Genomic DNA, 16,604 nt, shown 5'->3' with positions numbered 1-16,604 from the left:
CTGGAAATGCCCATGGAAATAATTGCAACTTGAAAAAATATACTGTATTGATTATGTATTGTTTTGCACAGCTGTTGATCAGCTGAACTTTACTCTCTGCAACTTTAACGACTGAACCTGAAAGATAGAACCTGTTAATAGATTCAATTCAATATATGACTGAAATGACTTGAAACCTTGACTTGAATTGGCTGTCAACACTATATGACATGAAAGGTTGTACAAGACAGCTTACCTCCTGTTTTCCACCAGCAACCACACAGCACAGAAGCTTCATCATGTAGCGATTACATGTTCACGTAAGCGACAAATGACACAGGTGATGGAGACAGAAACTGTCTCACACACACACACATCGACACAGACAGACAGACTGGGAGACATGCGCGCGCGCGCGCACACACACACACACACACACACACACACACACACACACACACACACACACACACACACACACACACACACACACACACACAGACACACACGGACAAGAGGGCAGCCGGTCAGACACAGACAGTCAGACAGACAGACACACACATACAGACAGACAAACAGGACAGTGGGCGGGCGGGCAGGCAGGCAGGCAGGCAGACAGCAGTAAGCCGTGGCTGGGTGAAAGGGGGGGGGGGGGGGGGGGGCGTTGTGCTATAAATAACCCACTAGGCTGCTGAGAGGAGAGCAGCGGAGAGGAGACAAGAGGCACAGAGCTGCCGAGGGGCTCTTGCTATTGACTGTCCACAGCCTTGTCAAAGAGGGTGTGTGAGTGTGTGTGTGTGTGTGTGTGTGTATGTGTTCTTTTGCCTATGTGTGTCTGTGTGTACATGGCACATGTGTGTGTGTGTGTGTGTGTGTGCGCGCGCGCGTGCGTGCGTGCGTGCGTGTGTGACATCTGAACACCACAGGGAGGAGGTCAGTGTGTGGTCAGACAGAGACACTGAACAAAAGGCTGGTCACTGAGAGCACAGAACAGAGCTCTTCAATGGAAGTCATCTAAGGCAGGGAGAGGGAAAAAAAATAAACATGTGTGCTTCTCTGAACAGCTACTGTAGAGAAGCATGGCTGGACAGTGGCTGATGCTGGGACTATGAGTATTATGAGTGTATGGAGTGATGCTGTGTGCGTGCGTGCGTGCGTGCGTCACTGCAGCAATGCAGTCTTTGACACAGGCTTTGGTCCTCATGAGGGGGTGATGCTGTGGTCGCATTGTTTGTAGGTGTGTGTGTGTGTGTGTGTGTGTGTGTGTGTGTGTGTGTGTGTGTGTGTGTGTGTGTGTGTATGTGTGTGTGTGTGTGTGTGTGTGTGTGTGTGTGTGTGTGTGAGGTTGTTGCTGTGTTGTTTCATATATGGCACTACAGCAATGGGTCTGTGACACTTCACTGGTTATGGTCCTCATGAGGGGCATCCCAATGACAGGAAACGCTTGGCATTATGTGACAGCATGCCTCTCCATCTGTGACCTGGCCTATTGCAGCATTGCTCTCTTGAGGGTATTTTTGTGTAAAGGGAGCCATAATACAGTTGAATAAAAGAGTCGCCCGCCCCAGGGAACCATAAGTTGACATCACCCCATAAAGCTCTTCTAGTGCTCCAACAAGTGGCTGCAAGCGCAAGTACACGTGGCTCAAAGACTCAACGCTGTTGACTGTTGTCTGCGATTTCCCAAATGTATTGTAATACTTGTTTTTTTACCCTGCAAAAAATCAGATAAGGCCACTGTCGTTTTTCTGGTAGGCGTACAGCTCGACACAGCTTGATACGGCCGCCACTTTTTGCTCTTTGATTGAGCTGTGTCATGCCAAATCGAAAAGCAAAAAGTGGCGGCAGAGACGCACTGTGTCGAGCTGTAGGCCTACCAGAAAAATGGCAGTGGAAGAGGCATTGGCTCAAAGACTCAACGTTGTTGACTGTTGTCTGCGACTTCTCAAATGTAATACTTGGGTTATTTACCTTGCAGGAAAGATGATAGGATGATTACAATAAGTTGAATACAAATATTAAGAAGATAAAGGCCAACTTTCACTTAAAATCAGATGGGAAGTCTACTTTGCTACGGATAGCCAACACTGTGCAACAACTGAGTCTACCAATATAAGAAGTCAAGGGACATTTTTGGACAGAAAACCTTAAAATACCATCGGTTTTAGGGAACTAATGAAATTTTATGAAACATGGGCTGTTCAAGGCCACTTTGCTGAGGCGAGCCAACACTGCACAACAACCAAGTCCTCAAACTAAATAAAAAAAATTAATACAATATTTGAGTATTCACGAGTGTTCCACAAAATTCGCTGCAAAAAAAAAAAAACAAAAAAAACAGCTAGGAAAGTGTAATTAGTGTCGCGCAGGTCTTGACGCGCTTACCCAGGATGGTGTGTAATAATTCATGTTTGTGCGGTATAGCAGCAGTGCTGGTGGGAGAGAGAGAGAGGGGGGGGGAGACAGAGAGAGTAAATTGGCTCTTTAGCTGCCGTGATGGCTCCCCGAGTGTTGTGACTGCACCGGTAATAAGGCAGAGATTCACTTACAGCCGCCCAGAGACACAGAGACAGGGAGAGAGAGAGAGAGAGAGAGAGAGAGAGAGAGAGAGAGAGAGAGAGAGAGAGAGAGAGAGAGAAAGAGAGAGAGACATAGGCTGAGGCTGAGACATGATGAGAGAAAGAGGGGGGGGTGGAGCAAGAGTGAGAGAGTGAGGCTGAAAGAATGGCAGAGAGAGAGTGAGCGCAAGACATAGAGAGAGAGAGAGCGAGAGAGAGAGCGAGAGAGAGAGCAAGGGAGCGAGAGAGAGGGGAAGAGAGGGAAAGAGAGAGATGGAGCAAGAGTGAGAGAGTGAGGCTGAAAGAAAGACAGAGGCAGAGAGAGAGAGAGAGAGAGAGAGAGAGAGAGAGAGAGAGAGAGAGAGAGAGAGAGAGAGAGAGAGAGAGAAAGCAAGAGAGAGAGAGAAAGCAAGAGAGAGAGAGAAAGAAAGAGAGAGGCTGAGCCTGGCAGATTATGAGGCACCACCAGCGATTACAGCTGACAGCATGCTGGCTTGACAATGACATCTCGCTTTTCTTTTTCCACCCCCTTCTTCTTTTTTCCCTTCTTCTTCCTTCCCTTCCCTTCTCTCTCCCCTTCCCCTCTCCTTATCTTTTCCCCACTCCGTCTGCTCTCCATATTCCACACGCATGGTGTGACGGTCGCAATGCTATTGTTTGTGGTGTGCAATTAGGAGGCTGTCCAGCTCCTCCAGAGAGCTCCGTTTCCAGTCTCTTATTCCCGCGACCGAGGCGGGAGGAATGTCAAGCAGGGCTGTCAGCAGATCTCCATGAGCACAAGAGGAGAGGAGGGAGTGTTGTGGTGGAGGTAGCCCCATAAACCAGAAAGTAGTTCGATCAGGGGTTATTTTTTTACATACTATATTCTTTAGGGCTTTTTTTTGCCATTTTTGACAGGACAGTGGAGGAGAGACAGGAAATGAGTGTGTGTGTGTGTGTGGGTGGGTGGGGGGGGACAGGGAAGGATCTGCAAATGACCTGTGCCGGAATCGAACCTGGGTCGCCAGAGTAGTGACCCAGTGCCCTTACTTTTAGGCCACGGCAGGGCCTAGATCAGTAACCTTTTTTGCACAAACGGCCCCTTCACCGCATCATAAGGCTGCCCAACGTCCCCTTCACCTCGTGATAAGCCTGGCAACGGCATCCTTACGGTGAAAAAATAAAATAGACTAATGCCCCCCTTGTGCAACTGAGCGCCCCCGTCTCAGCTGTTTCATTCTCAAACTGTGAATTTCATAAACACTTCCTTCGACATTGATCAAACTCTGCACTTTGTTCAATGCCTTCTGTACCCTTTACTAAACACAATGTTTTGGTGAAAATACAGAGCTCTGAGCACCATGTAGCACATGTGAAACGCTGTATATGTCGACTTTCAAATGCAGTCTATGCAGAACATTTTAAAAATGTGAAAATGCGTTACACAGGCAGAACCCAAACACAAACACCATAACTGAGGCAAGTCGGATGAAAGCGGGTACATCTAATTATTTTCGATTTCACACATCGCATACTTCAAAGATTGAATCATATAGCGATCGAAAGAGGAAAATAAGTTAATATCAAAAAGGAGTGCTTTGGAAACGAGTTTTTGAACTCCCTTGTAGAAAAGTGGATGCATAAAAAAAGAAGACACACAACACACACATGAACACACACGCACTCATACTGACACACACATGCACACACCTGTTGCAAGTCATCCAACAAGTCTCTCTGCAACCCATCATGCTGTTCAACCAAGGCTAATTTTTCTGCATGATGTAATTACACAGTAAAACACACTTTACTCTTTAATCTCTTTAATCAGCGAGTAATTAATTGTAATTCCCTCTATCCACAAGTTGCCTTGCCATCACAAAACAAAGCTAATGCGCAATTATGTGTAGTGTCTCGGGAAGTACGGCAGATTCAGGTACAAATGGAGATGGAAAATGAACTAAGGGAGAAATAAGGGAGTTTCATTGCAAAATGTTTTAAATTTTGCATCTTATTACTGGAAATTCAGGCGTCCTATTATCAATGTATTAATTTTTGCCATTCAAATATTTTGAGAACATACTTTTTCAACCTATACAAAATGCATTCCAAAATGGATATACGTACGTATGTATAAAATGTTGTAGATGCATGCAAAAATGTAAATGCATGTAAAAAAAAAATTCCAAAATGGATAATACGTATGTCAGTGTATATACAGTATAATAGTGATGGAGAGCCTTACCGGGATCATCCAGTTGGCCAGGTCTCCATGTTTGGACACTTGCATGGCCCCCAGCATGGTCAAATTAATGTGGCCGCTAAGGGAAGAGAGAGAAGGACTTATTAGAACATCCGGTAACACTTATATATATATATATATATATACTGCTCCTTTTTATTCCTTTTGAGACAAGACAGTAGGAGACAGACAGGAAATGAATGGGGAGAGAGAGACGAGGAAGGAATGACCCGGGCCGGAATTGAACCCGGGTCACCAGTGTAGCAGTCTGGTCCGTGTATCATCCGATCATTCAACTAATCCATTTGATATGGCAAACAGAAAACGAAATAACGACTCCATATTTTGTTTTCCCATTTTTCTTATAGGCAAAACATCGGGAGTTGTGTTGATTTTCCTTTTTTGCCAACTCAAAACAGAACAAGTAATAAACGAGAAAACCAAAACAAAATAACAAGTCTTATTTACTATTATTGGTCTCATTTTCCGCGGTGCTTTTCTATTGCTCGCCCAAGTAAGACACGATAGTGCAGAAGTGACTGCCAAACGCGCTGCTTTACGCATTTCCCCTAGGCCTATAGTCAGCCTGCTGATGCTCCTACTCCACTGAACATCTTTCTACCCTGGCAGCCCCCTTATGTCGGGGCCTGTGGATGGTAAAGCTAGCCCAACTCCTTTACGCACTGTAGCCTACTGTGTCTGGTCCAGTAGGCCTAGTATATGTGTCTACATAACCTCATTAATAATTGTGACTATCCAATGGGCTAAGGCTCCCTCCACTAAATCTTTGTATTAGGCTACTACAGGTGGAATGAGTTTTGATCGTTGGTGCGTGAGTCGGAACAAACTTTTCTTCCACTGCTTGGTACCGTCTGCTGATAGCCTATTCCTGCTATAGCGAGGTCTCCTCCACAGTTAAGGCGTATCTGGTTGCTATTTCTGCATGCCACATCAGCATTACTTCAGCTACTGTAGGCGAACGTTTGTGTAAGGTGCTAGACGTCTCCATCCGACCGGCCTCTACCTCTATCTGGCAAACCACCATGGAACACCTCCCTTGATTTGGATGCGTTGCGCATGGCCCCATTTGAACCCTAACGTGGACCTGAAGTGTCTTTCCATTAAGATGATACTATCCCTCGGTCTGGCCACTAACATACCCTACCAAGCGAGTCGGGTGAGTTACACGTGTTAGGCCTACATGTGCTGTCTGTCAAACCAGGCTGCGCAAAATTTACCCCAAATGGCACCATGGTCAACTGGCATCTCGCGTTTGTGCCCAAGGTCACATGCCTACAGACTGACGCGCCGTGAGAGACAAGCCGTGAGAGGGTAGCCTGTAATACACTCTATGACCCTTCACAGACGCCTCCGTGAAGAAAACAGTTTCCGCTGCCAGCCAAGGCAGAACAAATTTGGTGGACATTTCTTCATTCAACATCCCAATTAAAAATGATGCCTTGTGACATCATCACGAGACTCCACTAGATAAAGAAAACCAATAAATGCAAATTACTGTTAAAATTTTGTTTCGGTTTCCCTGTTTATGATTTGTTGCTTTGGGTTGAAAAACGAAAACAAACATCAATCCCCAATTTTTTGCTCATAAAAAAAACTGGAAAACGAAATCATTTTTTTGTTTTTCCGTTTGCCACAGTGAATGGAATAGTTGAATGATCGGATGATACACGGACCCAGTCCAGTGCCCAGCGGTTTGAGCCATGGCTGGGCTTATATCCGGTAACACTTGAACATGTCATGACAGTGTCAAATGATGTTATGACACAGTCATGCCCCCCTAGCGGCACCCATGTGTCATTGTCAGTGTCATAAATGTTTATGGTCATGGAAAGTTGACATTGTTTGGGCTGAATATTACTTAATGGCAACAGTCATAAAATGTTTATGACATTGACATGATGTTTATGACGTGTGCATGACTGCGTTACGACATTGTTATGACACCGCCATGTGTTACGTATGACATCGGCGTCAATTGTTACCGAATATCCTTTGCACACTATTGTTTTCCAAAACCAAATAATACAATTTGCCTTTATTGTGACATGATGGTAACCTGGTTCTGACGCGATGGTTGTTACATTGTCAATCGCTTAGCTCTGGAAAGGCGTGGGTGTGTTCAAAACAGCTCGAACCTGATTGGAGAATTCACATGCTTTTATTTTAATCAGTACCACCTCAACCACTGACTTGTATATAACCCGCCCCGCAATCCCGCCCAGCGATTCTGATTGGACAGGCTGTGAAATATCTGATTCCTTCGGGCTCGTCTAAAATTTCCAGACCCAAGTGCGAGCTCACAAAGTTTAACGAAGATGCACGAAGCATGTGTGAGAGCCAGGCTAACATGATGGTGGAAGAGTGAGAAAAGAAATGGGTAGGGGAGAGAGATGGGGTGGGGGTGGGGTTACAATTGGCCAGAAAGGGAAATAAGCTATGCATGGTTAGGAGGGAGCGGGACCCACAAAAACAATTTCCCTTATGTACTCTCCTGCAATTTTGCAGCAACTTCAATGCAGCCATTTGAAACATTACCTTACTTTAAAAAAAGACAAATAAATAAACAAATGTCTACCATAATATTTTGGAGCCATCCAAACTGCCATTCCCTTCTGTAAGCGAAAGAGGCGGATTTGGGACGGCTCCCCTTCAAAAGCAAATGAACCACAACGTGTGCCATCTGTGGGAGATGAGGCCCTGCGAGCAGCTGGCCATTCTCCAGCAGTAGAAGATCAGACATCAGCGGATGCAACGAGTGGCCGCCCCAAACAGTAGCAGCATTCTAAATAGCCATTTTTGGCACTTGTGAAAGATTGTGTGTGTGTGTGTGTGTGTGTGTGTGTCTGTGTGTGTGTCTGTGTGTGTGTGTCTGTGTGTGTGTGTCTGTGTGTGTGTGTCTGTGTGTGTGTGTCTGTGTGTGTGTGTGTCTGTGTGTGTGTGTGTCTGTGTGTGTGTGTGTCTGTGTGTGTGTCTGTGTCTGTGTCTGTGTCTGTGTCTGTGTGTGTGTGTGTGTGTGTGTGTGTGTGTGTGTGTGTGTGTGTGTGTGTGTGTGTGTGTGTGTCTGTGTCTGTGTCTGTGTCTGTGTCTGTGTCTGTGTCTAACTAGCAGTGAGACAGAGTTTTCTTGTAACTATCGAATTCAAATAGCCATTTTGGCACTTGTGGAAGGCTATGTTTGCGTTTCATTCGTAGAGAGAGTTTTTGAAAAATATTACATTCAACTTGTGATTATTCACTTCAGCAAGGCTGAAGCCCGAGAGCGTAAATCAATTTGCCAAAGGGAGGGCAGATGAATCCACATTGAACTGCAAAATATAAAGCACTCAAGGCTAACGCAATTGGGTGTATTCACCTCAACTAAGCTGCTCAAGTCACCCTCAACAACCATTTTACATTTTCAATCCAAGGTCGCTCCGACCTCCATCACTCATCTACATGTAGAGTCCATTCCATTTGGATGAGGACAACTTGCCGATCAGAAAAGTACCAACTTTAAGGATCTGTTGGAAGGACATGAACGGAGTGAGAAAAAGAAAACTTAAAGAAAAAATGGAAGATTAAGAACGGTAAAACAAAAAAAGAAAGAAAAAGAACAGTAAAGGATATTCTTAACATCTGTCTCTGTCTCGGTAACTATGTGTCTCTAAAATTCACCTGCTTGCTCCCAAGCCAAATACACGGATGCGTCGCTGCAGATGTGAGGCTGTTATTCAAAGACGAAGCTGTAAAGATATCCCTGACTCATCCACAATCGATTGTTCCTCCGTCCAAATTTATGTCACTGCAGCTGCAAGATTCCAATTTCGAGCCTATGTGAGTGTGCGTGTCTCTTCCTCTCTCTCAGTCTATCTGGGTGTACGTCTCTGAATGTACATACCGTGTGTGTGTGTGTGTGTGTGTGTGTGTGTGTGTGTGTGTGTGTGTGTGTGTGTGTGTGTGTGTGTGTGTGTGTGTGTGTGTGTGTGTGTGTGTGTGTGTGTGTGTCCAAGACGTCAAAACTGCCTTCAGCCTGTGAGCCGTTCCCTGCTCCCTCTGCTCCCTTCAACCAGTGCCACTGTGCTATTAGCAGGCAGATTTATGGCGCTTATTGGATCTCCTGAGGGGCAGAGTGGCGCTGAGGAGGTGGGTGGTAAAATGAGTCAGCCGCACAGGCCACAACGCAAGTGGGACCAAAATGCACCAGGAAGAGGGAAGGAGGGAGAGTGGGGGAAAGATGTATACATGCGCCAACTGACGCCATTGGTCCTGAAACACCATTGGGGTGATGCAGAAAGCGAAAGGGAGAAAGTCAGGGAGCACAATACATTATTTGTGTCTGGAGCAGCCATGGATTCACAGTGGTGGCGGTTTGCGAAGAAGCATAAAGTCTAAAGGCAACAATGCATTCATTCCACATTTCCTCCTGTAGTAGGTCAAGTGATTTCTCCGATTATAGCTCATCTTGCCCTTCCATGGCTTTGTAGAATACTGGAACAGCCTTGGATTCAAAGTGTATGAAACCTCAAAAAGCAGAAATTCTACTATACTGTCCTTATTTCCTCGCAATGATGTCAAAACAAGTTTCATGTTGAGAACAGTGCATTGCAAACAGTGCTTTGCATTGAATCAAACGTGTCGGACGTGATTTGTGTGCTCATTAGTATCAGTTGGTGCAGACAGCGATCGATCAAGACTGTCAGGTTTTGTATCAAAGATTACTGAGCGGAGCAAGGTTGCTCACAGAGCAGGGCTCTACATTTTTTTTTTCATCACCAGCCAAAATGGCTAGTGGATGTTACTCTTACTAGCCAAACCCACACTCACTAATGGGTCAAGGCTAGTTTCCTTTTCTTTTTCTTTTCTACCAGCCAAACTGATTTTTCACCAACATTTGGCTGGTTGGCAGGTGTTAATCTAGAGCCCAGATCATAAATAAGTAGTTACCCTGAATCAATACGGACACCATTTTGGTATGACAACATTTTCAATCAATTCACACTCAATTAACTCTGCATTTCCAGTAACATCAAGCTGAGCACAAAAAATGACGAGGGCACGCGAGTTTTGCAGATAGCTTGCGCTGTGTTGAGGGTTGTTACACGCAGCCCAAAAGAAACAACAGCCCCAGAAGAAACAACAGCCCAAACATCGGCAATCCCCTTACTGTTTCAACAACGCAGTGAGAACAATGCACAGGCAAGATGGCAACTCACGCTTTATGCATGGAATATTTCAATTAGATTTCACAAACATGTGAAAGGGGAGAGTGAAGGAGAGGGTGTTTGTGTAACCTGTGTGCATGCTTGAGTGATCTCTTCAGGGTGATTGCTTGACAGAGAGCATACTGATCGGTTTAGTCAGTAAAATTAGGGCAAACATCTCCATTAGCTTTTGTAACTTGGAATGTCTGTAACATCCACGTGAAAACGCCAAACGCCCGCAAACTGCTGTTCAGTCAGAAAACAAAGTGTCCACCTGTCCCCAGTGTCTGTCTATGCTACTTAGCACAGTGGTATTTAAAAGTCCTCCACTAATTCCCAAACCAACATCACTTCAAATGGGCAGCAAGTATGCACACATGAAATAACACTGAAGTGAGGGGGAAAAATTCGCTCTGCACTAGGGGTGTGACGAGATCTCAGATTAAACTCCCGTTGCCTTAAAAATCTGTCTCGCGAGATTTGTGATCCAGAAAGTTTTTTTTTTTATAAGTTTGCAAAATCACTGCAAAATGGAATAATTAGTGATGGAATTTGTAATCATGGACCACACACTGCAAAATGTGGGATCATTTCCATTCCAGTTGTTTGGAGTTGGCAAAGCGAACTATCTTCGCTGGTAAATTAGTTATTGGCTAATGCGAATAAGCTAACTAGCAATTTTATTAGCATAATTAAGAAACTATTAGGGAACCATTAGCGAACTATTAGAGAATTTATCTTACACAATAACACCAACCTAGATAAACCATAAGAATAAGAAGACAGATTTAAATATTGAGGTTTCAGTTGTGGTAGCCTAGCCTACTATAGGATCCTTGTTGATTTAGCCAGTGACATGGCATGAATGCTGCTGCCTGCAATGCACACTGGTGGGAGGGGAGAGAATGGAAGAACCGATATGGGAGAGTGAGAAATAAATTAGGCCTACAGCATCTCTATCAATGAAACAGCAATGCGTTCATGGTTACTGGATGTTAACCCTGTATTACACTGTCTGTACAACTCGGTTAGATAAAATGTCCTTAAAATCTCGTCTCGTCTCGATCTCGTTAACCCAATCTCGTGTCTTGTCTCATGACCTGAGTGTCTCGTCACACCCCTACCCTGCACTCATATTAAAGTCATGTGAAAAGGATTACAGGAAACGTTCACATTTTAGTTCGTTAACAATGTTTGCACATGCATAATTGCAACTATATTCATTCAAATCTGTTCAGAAATGGTTGTAGCCCCAAATTGCCTGTTTTTTTGTTTGTTTGTTTTTGTGTTTTGATGGAAAATCGTGATAAAAAATGGAAATCGAGATGTTCTGTGAAAAATTTGTGATATGACATTTTTGGCATATCGCCCACCCCTATGTAATGAAAAAAAAACATAATTACCATAGTACTACACAGACAGAGCTGACCGAGCACATGGCCTTTGGTAATACTGTACATTACGACTTGGTCACTGCCATTCTGGTAACAGCTGAATTATAACAGGGGTAATGTCTTAGGCGGTAAAGACATGCAAGAAATGTGTATAGGAGGTTCTAACAGTCCAACCCCCTTTTCCATTTGCATTGCTATTATCCCCTTAGTACAGGGGTCAGGAACCTATGGCTCTAGAGCCACATGTGGCTCTTTTGGGATCTGTATATGGCTCTTACTTATCTAGGGTTGCCAACCATCCCTTGAAATATGGAATCGTCCTGTATTTATAAATAAAAGTACGGGTTCCATACTGAGTTGAAACGGGACAAGGGAGGTTAAAAAGTGTTAAAATGCAGGAAATTACATCTAAGAAATACAAAATTCTCCCAGACCTTCACCACAATGAAGTTGACAGTTGACAACCCTATACTTACCTGTTATCAATAAAACTAATAACCTGACAGTACACTCTAAAATTGTTGGGCTTATTTGAAATACATGCTTTATTCAGTGTTTTTTTTTTTTAAATGGTATGGCTCTCATTAACATTTCTTTTTAAAAATTTGGCGTTTATGGCTCTCTCCACCAAAAAGGTTCCTGACCCCTGCCTTAGTACATTAAACTAGGATAATAGGACCCACGAAAAGTCTAGTCAAGCGTTTCAGGTTGAATGGTCATACATAAATTGCCTGTCAAGTTGACAGGAAAGCAATTACTGTCTGTTATTTACCTTACACTCACTTCAGTCTTCTTGGATCCCTTTAAGCAGTCACACTGAATTCATCTGTTTATCTCCGTCAACACATAATGCTGCTGTACCTTTATGTGACAGTGCATGTACAGTCCCAGGAGAAAGTTTGTACACCCTTTGAAATTTCTTACATTTCTGTCAAAATTGATAATAAAACATGGTCTGATCTTCCCGGAAATCTCAAGAAGGAACAATCAGAGTCTGCTTTAATTAATTCCACCCAAACATTTACATGTTATCATATTTTTATTGGTCATAAGGCCATAACATTCACAGGAGAGCAGGGCATAAGTAAGTACACCCTTGCATTAAGTAGGTTTTAACCCTCAGTTAGTTGCAATATCATCAACCGGACTTGTCCTGTAGTTGCAGATCAGATTAACAAAACAATCTGTTTGTATCTTGTCTCCTTCTTCTTTAGAGAACTGCCTCTCGTCAGCAAGGTTTGTGGGATGTCTGGAGTGCATAGCTTTCTTGACTTCATGCCATATAATCTCAATTGTTTTTTTGTCAGGGCTTTGACTGGGCTATTTCAGAATGTGTATTTCATTATTATGAAGCCATTCTAAAGTCGATTTGCTTCTAAAGTATGGGTTGTTGTCACATTTCAGGACCCATACTCTTGTGTGCTTCAACTGTGTGACAGACTTCCTCACGTTTTTTCTGTAAAATATCACAATAAACTTGAGTTCCTTGTTCCACTGATAATAGCAAACTGTCAAGGGCCTGAGGCAGCAAGGTAGCCGCATATAATGATGCTCCCGCCACCATACTCAGAAGAGGAGATGTAACCAAGAATAGCTAAAAATGGGATTCATTCTGACAATCTAAAATGAATGGGGTTTCTGTCCAAAAAAATATTGCTGCACCTTTGAGGTTTGCGAAAAAGCATTTATATGCTTCATAGAATTACTGCAAAATATTCTGTAGACCAACGTTGAAACCAAAGTTAAAATTGTTCAGGGGAACACACAATGTCATGTTTGGAGGAGATCTGGAGAACCACACCTTCACAAAAACATCATCTCCACCTTTGAGTATGGTGGCGGGAGCATCATTATATACGGCTACCTTGCTGCCTCAGGCCCTTGACAGTTTGCTATTATCAGTGGAACAATGAACTCAGAAGTTTAGCGAGATATTTTACAGAAAAAAGGGAGGTAGTCTGTCACACAGTTGAAGCACACAAGAGGATGGGTGCTGAAATGTGACAACAACCCATACTTAAGAAGCAAATCGACTTTAGAATAGCTTCATAATAATGACATACACATTCTGGAATAGCCCAGTCAAAGCCCTGACAAAAACAATTGAGATTATATGGCATGAAGTCAAGAAAGCTATGCACTCCAGACATCCCACAAACCTTGCTGACGAGAGGCGGTTTTCTAAAGAAGAGGGAGACAAGATACAAACAGATTGTTTTGTTAATCTGATCTGCAACTACAGGAAACATCTGGTTGAGGTTATTGCGACTAACTTGGGGTTAAAACCTATTGAATGCAAGGGTGTACTTACTTATGCCTTGCTGTCCTGTGAATGTTTACATCTTATGGCCAATGAAAATATGAAAACTTGTAAATCTTTGGGTTGAATTAGTTAAAGCAGACTCTGGTTGTTCCTTCTTGTGATTTCCGGGAAGATCAGACCATGTTTTATGACCAATTTTGACAGAAAGGTAAGACATTTCCAAGGGTGTACAAACTTTTTCCTGGGACTGTATATATACTGATTTTAGATCAACTTTTTGTTGATCATTTTTTCATGCTTTTACATAATGATGCCTATTTTGCGCCTTTACATATAGGAAACGCATTTGACTTTTGTTTTATTTATCTCCGTTGGTACATTGCACTTTGCTTTTATCAGATGTCTTTTCATACTTAATTTAATACTCTATGCTTTTTACACACTGCTGCATATTGAGTGGCACTCTGCCTCTGCCTCCATGAAATGCAATATACAAATAAACCCTTGGCCGTCCCCTCGCCACGAGTCTTGCTGAGGCGACTGCCCACATGGAGAGGGGCAGTCTGTTGATGATTAGTGCTGTGATTATCTGTGCTAATGGAACAAAGGGACAGAGAGTGGAGAGCCATCAGTCTACAAACCTACGTGATCTCTGCTCTCTTTTGCCTACCCTCTGTTCTTTCTCTTTCTTCTGCTCACTTCGCCTCTCCTTTCTTCATCTCGGTTCCCCCACTCCCTCTCCTCTGTATCTCTGCTCTTCTTCAGCTCTCCTCTCTTTCCTTTCCCTCTCATCTCTCTCCACCTCTCTCTCATCCCCTTTCTGCTGTAGTTCTCCTCTTCTCTAATATTCTCTCTCTCTCTCTCTCTCTCTCTCTCTCTCTCTCTCTCTCTCTCTCTCTCTCTCTCTCTCTCTCTCTCTCTCTCTCTCTCTCTCTCTCTCTCTCTCTCTCTCTCTCTCTCTCTGCCTTCCTGTGCTCTCCTCGCTTCCATTCTCATCCTCTCCACAATCTTCACCTCGGTCCAGCTCTCCCTCTCCACTTGCCTGTTACCCTTCTCTCTTCTTCCTCTCTCCTTTCTCTACATCCTCTTCTCTGTCCCTCTCATGTCCCCTTTCCTCTGTAGCTCTCCTCTTCTCTTCTCTATGTTTTCTCTCCTCTCTCTTCATCTCGCCTCTCCTCTGTGGCTCTCGTGCCCCCTCTCGCTCGCTCGCTCGGCCAGGTCTAATTGCTTCATCGACTGCCAGCAAATGGCCCGCAACTGACCCGCCACCACCGCCGCCACATCACCGCCAGCCCATATCAAACACCGACGGCAACAGCTGAAAAACAAGCCGGGCTCATTCTCTTTTTTTTGTTTCTTTCGGCTTAGCGCTCCCTCGTTTGCTCACTACACTGTGGCCAGTCAGGCGGGCAGTCTTCGATTAAAAGGGAAACGTGCGCCTGTTCTACTGATTGTGTGGAAATGTCAGGACAGTGTGTGTGTGTGTGTGTGTGTGTGTGTGTGTATATGAGTGTGTGTGTGTGTGTGTGTGTGTGTGTGTGTGTGTGTGTGTGTGTGTGTGTGTGTGTGTGTGTGTGTGTGTGTGTGTGTGTGTGTGTGTGTGTGTGTGTTTGTGTGTGTGTGTGTGTAGGAGCTGGGCTCTGGGCAGTACAACCCGAGGTCAGCAAGGTCATGTAGGATAACCGCTAATTGGAAATTCATACACCAAATTCAAACACCCTGATCTTTTGTGTGCATGTTGTATACATCACTGTTTCTCAACCTTTTTTTAGGCGAGGCACCCTTTCAATTCATGAAAAAATTCAAGGCACCCCAAACCAACAAGCCGTAACATGGCATCGTACCCGATACCACAAAAGCTTAAAAAAGTAACACATTTGGAGACGTCACACGACCTACGTTCAAAGTTGCAGCTGACTGGGGCGACCTATATTTACTTTACAGATGAAAGGTTCCACTGACTAGCATTAACTTATCAATTTAGACAAATATGTATCATATTACATAATTAATTTATCAGCCATGTTTCCCGGCCCCGGCACCCCTGTTGAGAAACACTGGTATACATTATATGTCAGCATTGTCCCTGTATTATATATTTTTGTGTACATGTTTTTTAGATTCCATGTTACATGTGTCAGGTGTCTTATAGCTTATATGTAAGAACACCCATTTTGACCAGTTTACCAACAGGTACCAATAAAATAGCCTGAACTGAACTGATTGCAAAGAAGAGTTTGTCCAAAAGAGAACGCCACAGATATGCATTTGTGAGTGAATAGCCAGTGCCTAAAGGCAGTGTGATACACACTGCATGGCATCAGCAATAATTTTATCTTTCAGCTGGCAGACAGACAGACAAACAAACTAACAATCCTCCTCGATACTGGCCTTACCCGACTGCTGAGGTCGCTGTTTAGTCTAGCCTTTTTGACCTCAGAAACTTGATGACAAAAAGGTTCAGCCGTTTAGGTGTTCAGCTATCGTCACTGTGACACGACACTCCACAACACACTGTGGTCACTCCACACCATGAAATTGCATTTATGCCTATACCGTGCCAGGGGGCAGCCCCCCAACGGCATCCCAAGGGAGCAGTGCGGCGGTATGGTACCATGCTCAGGGTACCTCAAGTCATGGAGGAGGATGGGGAAGAGCACTGGTTAATTACTCCCCCCACCGACATAGCGGGTCGGGAGTCGAACCGGCAACTTTTGGGCTTCAAGTCTGACGCCCCAATCACCTGACTGCCCACTGCCCAAGTGAAGGGAAGGGCCTACTATTGATTGTTTACATTTATTGCCATTTCAGCAGCTATGATTATATCATGGCCAATACAGATAAGAGAAAACATCATCTCACGTTTACAAAACTAATGAAGGAAAGGGAGAGTGGAGGGGTAGAGTGGAGGCAAGGGGCCAAAGCAGGAGGGAAGTGGAGGGCTGATGGGAGAGGAACAGGAAGTAAAGGAGACGCGCTCACACTAACG

At 44.1% G+C, this 16,604-nt stretch overlaps 1 protein-coding gene across 1 annotated transcript in view; it reads right to left on the bottom strand.

Annotated features, from left to right (window-relative positions):
* oxct1a (3-oxoacid CoA transferase 1a) overlaps positions 1 to 16,604 on the bottom strand; it is an 88,983-nt gene that overhangs the window by 25,002 nt on the left and 47,377 nt on the right. The window contains exon 13 of the mRNA XM_063187641.1: positions 4,762 to 4,837. Within this exon, the coding sequence (XP_063043711.1) occupies positions 4,762 to 4,837 (76 nt within the window). The remainder of the gene's footprint in view (positions 1 to 4,761; positions 4,838 to 16,604) is intronic.

The sequence above is a fragment of the Engraulis encrasicolus genome, chromosome 21 (assembly GCF_034702125.1).
Source record: "Engraulis encrasicolus isolate BLACKSEA-1 chromosome 21, IST_EnEncr_1.0, whole genome shotgun sequence".
Taxonomy (NCBI): domain Eukaryota; kingdom Metazoa; phylum Chordata; class Actinopteri; order Clupeiformes; family Engraulidae; genus Engraulis; species Engraulis encrasicolus.
Note: the sequence above shows the minus strand (reverse complement) of the source record. Positions and strands in the feature narration are given on the sequence as shown.